We start from the raw sequence: 2,500 nt of genomic DNA, 5'->3' as shown, positions 1-2,500 counted from the left end.
CGGTGGAACTAGCATACGACTCGGCCTGTCCAGGCCCAAGCCCGATAACTGTCCTGTTGTCGGTGGAAAGACCAGCCGCGTATGGTCCGGTCTGCCCTGTGACTGTGACGCCTGTTTCTTCAAGGCCAGCGAGAAAATAACCATCAGATCCCACGAGCCCATGGTTGCTGTGCTGAGCCACCATCGGGCCGACAGCGTTCAATCCATTGGGTAGTGGAGACGGACTGGGAAAGGGCCGCAGCACCACCGCCTTTCGCCGCGTTTTGCTTCGCACCGGTGTTACCCCTCCATCTCTTGTCTCGTCCGCTATGGCATTTGGTGCGTGGATTTTCTGAGCGGAATCCTCCCGTTTTCTTCCAGGTCTTTCGCCCGGTCCAGCTTCGTCGTCCGCGTTTTCTTCAATGATCGACAGAGGGCGCTTCCGTCTGTTGGTGTCTGGAGAGTAGTCGTTCCTGCCTCCCATGACGCCATGCAGTTGGAGGTTTAACATGGCGGTGACGTTAGATGTTCACTCGTTGCCAGCCAGCCTTGATGATGCTGTTGAAAAAGCAAAAGCGAAAATGAGCTCCAGTTCAATAGAAACCATCACTGTTTCAGTCTTAGTCTTTTTCGGGTGTGATCATTTGATTGTGATTTGTTTAGGCCCCCCCAAAAAATAGGTGTGGTTAAGGTAACATAGCCAAAAAAAAATATAGGTAGGCAATCACTTTTTTTGGGGGGAACTTTTTTCTCTAATGTGTACAAATTAAACCTACTTGACAGGGAAATAAGTGTGCGACTCGAGCGCTTTCGCTTTCATTGCGTTTTCTGCACTCGGTGTTTTTTGGGGTTTTTTTGACAAATGTAATAAAAAGTTATAGGGTCGGCCCCTAAAAATAGGGTAGGTCGGGTTACCGTAACCACACATATTTTTTTGTAGGCCTTCAGTAGAATGTTAGTAATTTATTCAGTTGAGATTTTGTGAAAACATCTCATACCCCGAGTTTCAGTCGTTATTTGAGTAATAAGCGCTCGAAGCCCTATTGTGTTTCTTATTTCTTGCCCTAGCACTCCTTGACCTTACACAAAAATGAACTTTAAAAAAAAAATCACCGTTGCTTCTTTTCAAGTTTTCCTCACGAACTGAGCAGACACACTCCACCCTTAATGTCCAATACTTTCACAAAACAGATATGTCAAAGTATAAGTTGACTTATTTGAAAAAACAAACAATTAGCCTAACACCGACGCGTGGCTTTGATGTGAAGCATATCATACCGTTTTACCATAGATATAAATAGACTATAGTTTGACCTACATGCAAAGGCCCGGGCTCTTGTTGCCAATATTTTGTGTTTTAATCTGTCCCCTCGTGAAGCATATCATACGGTTTGACCTACATACATAGGCCCGGGCTCTTGACGCCTAGATTTTGTGTGTTATTAACCTGTCCCCTGTGTGTGAGTATGTGTGTTCAAAAGGGATCTTGAGCCGGAACAAGAGTAACATTTAACTTTTTTTTTTCTCCTTGTAAATCACTTCTCGTCATTTGTACTGCTGACAACTAAACTTCGACCCCGCCGCATGCAGCAACACACGTGTTTCGTCGTTATCGCGTCATAACTAATGATGACGTTATCAGTGTCAGGAATGCCATCCGCCCTGTCACCGTTATCTGTCACCCTCTCAATAAAGGATGAAGATGAAACATCCTGACGAACCACAGGGGCATAAAACTGAACATATTTTTGCAGCGATGAAAGTTCCCATCCGTACGTACATCGTAAACTCCTGATGTAAGAAATGATTTATTTTTTAAATTGTATGTTTTATGTTTTTGAGTTTTCAAGTCGCTGCTAAATCGGAACTTAATCGTCGGGACCGTTCACACGGCGGACATTTTGCCAACTTCGACTTCAAAGGAACCAAAGTTGGTTGAAAGTCTGCGATGTGAACAGCACTTTATAGTGAGAATATGGTACAAGAGAAACAACCAAGAAACAGAGTGTTTAAAACCAGCAAATGCGACACGCGAAATAGTAGGTCAGCGCCAATGTTGGCAAAACCGCAGACGTGTTTTTGGTTTTTTATACTAACGATAGTTAAAAGCACGCTGATAGTGAAAACCTCGCGAACAAAAGAAGAAAACGTATAACTGAATTTCCTTGTGCCTGTCAAGTTTAAGTGGAGAATTGTTTTCGCTGACCCAAAAGAGACAAGAGGCGAAGCCTTCAAGGCTCACGTAAGAAATCGACAAACAGTAACACAAACTCAATCACTCCGTCACACATACACACACACACACACACAGTAAGCATTGGTGACACTGTGCAAGAAAGAGAGACACTAGATCTAGATCTGTCTGTCTGCATGTAGCCTACTTTAAACAGACACGACTGCCAAATAGTCTCGGCCCGCTCAAAATAACAATGACCGAGACATTCCTTCGCGTGACGTCTAACCCTCTTACGCCATAATGTGACGTCTTCAAATGACGAAATGTTAAAGTTTCTACCAGACA

The 2,500-nt window shown here is 44.0% G+C and overlaps 1 protein-coding gene and 1 long non-coding RNA gene across 2 annotated transcripts in view; one reads left to right on the top strand and one right to left on the bottom strand.

Moving 5' to 3' along the window:
* The window catches only part of LOC138979863 (uncharacterized), a 474,427-nt gene that overhangs the window by 48,585 nt on the left and 423,342 nt on the right, over positions 1 to 2,500 (top strand). The gene's annotated exons all lie outside the window — the stretch shown is intronic.
* LOC138979851 (uncharacterized) overlaps positions 1 to 2,500 on the bottom strand; it is a 23,075-nt gene that overhangs the window by 2,739 nt on the left and 17,836 nt on the right. The window contains exon 2 of the mRNA XM_070352600.1: positions 1 to 537. This exon is cut by the window's left edge and continues 539 nt beyond it. Coding sequence (XP_070208701.1) covers positions 1 to 490 — 490 coding nt within the window. The 5' untranslated portion in view covers positions 491 to 537. The remainder of the gene's footprint in view (positions 538 to 2,500) is intronic.

This window comes from Littorina saxatilis, linkage group LG11, assembly GCF_037325665.1.
Source record: "Littorina saxatilis isolate snail1 linkage group LG11, US_GU_Lsax_2.0, whole genome shotgun sequence".
In the NCBI taxonomy this organism is placed as follows: domain Eukaryota; kingdom Metazoa; phylum Mollusca; class Gastropoda; order Littorinimorpha; family Littorinidae; genus Littorina; species Littorina saxatilis.
This window is presented reverse-complemented; position numbering and strand designations above follow the sequence as displayed.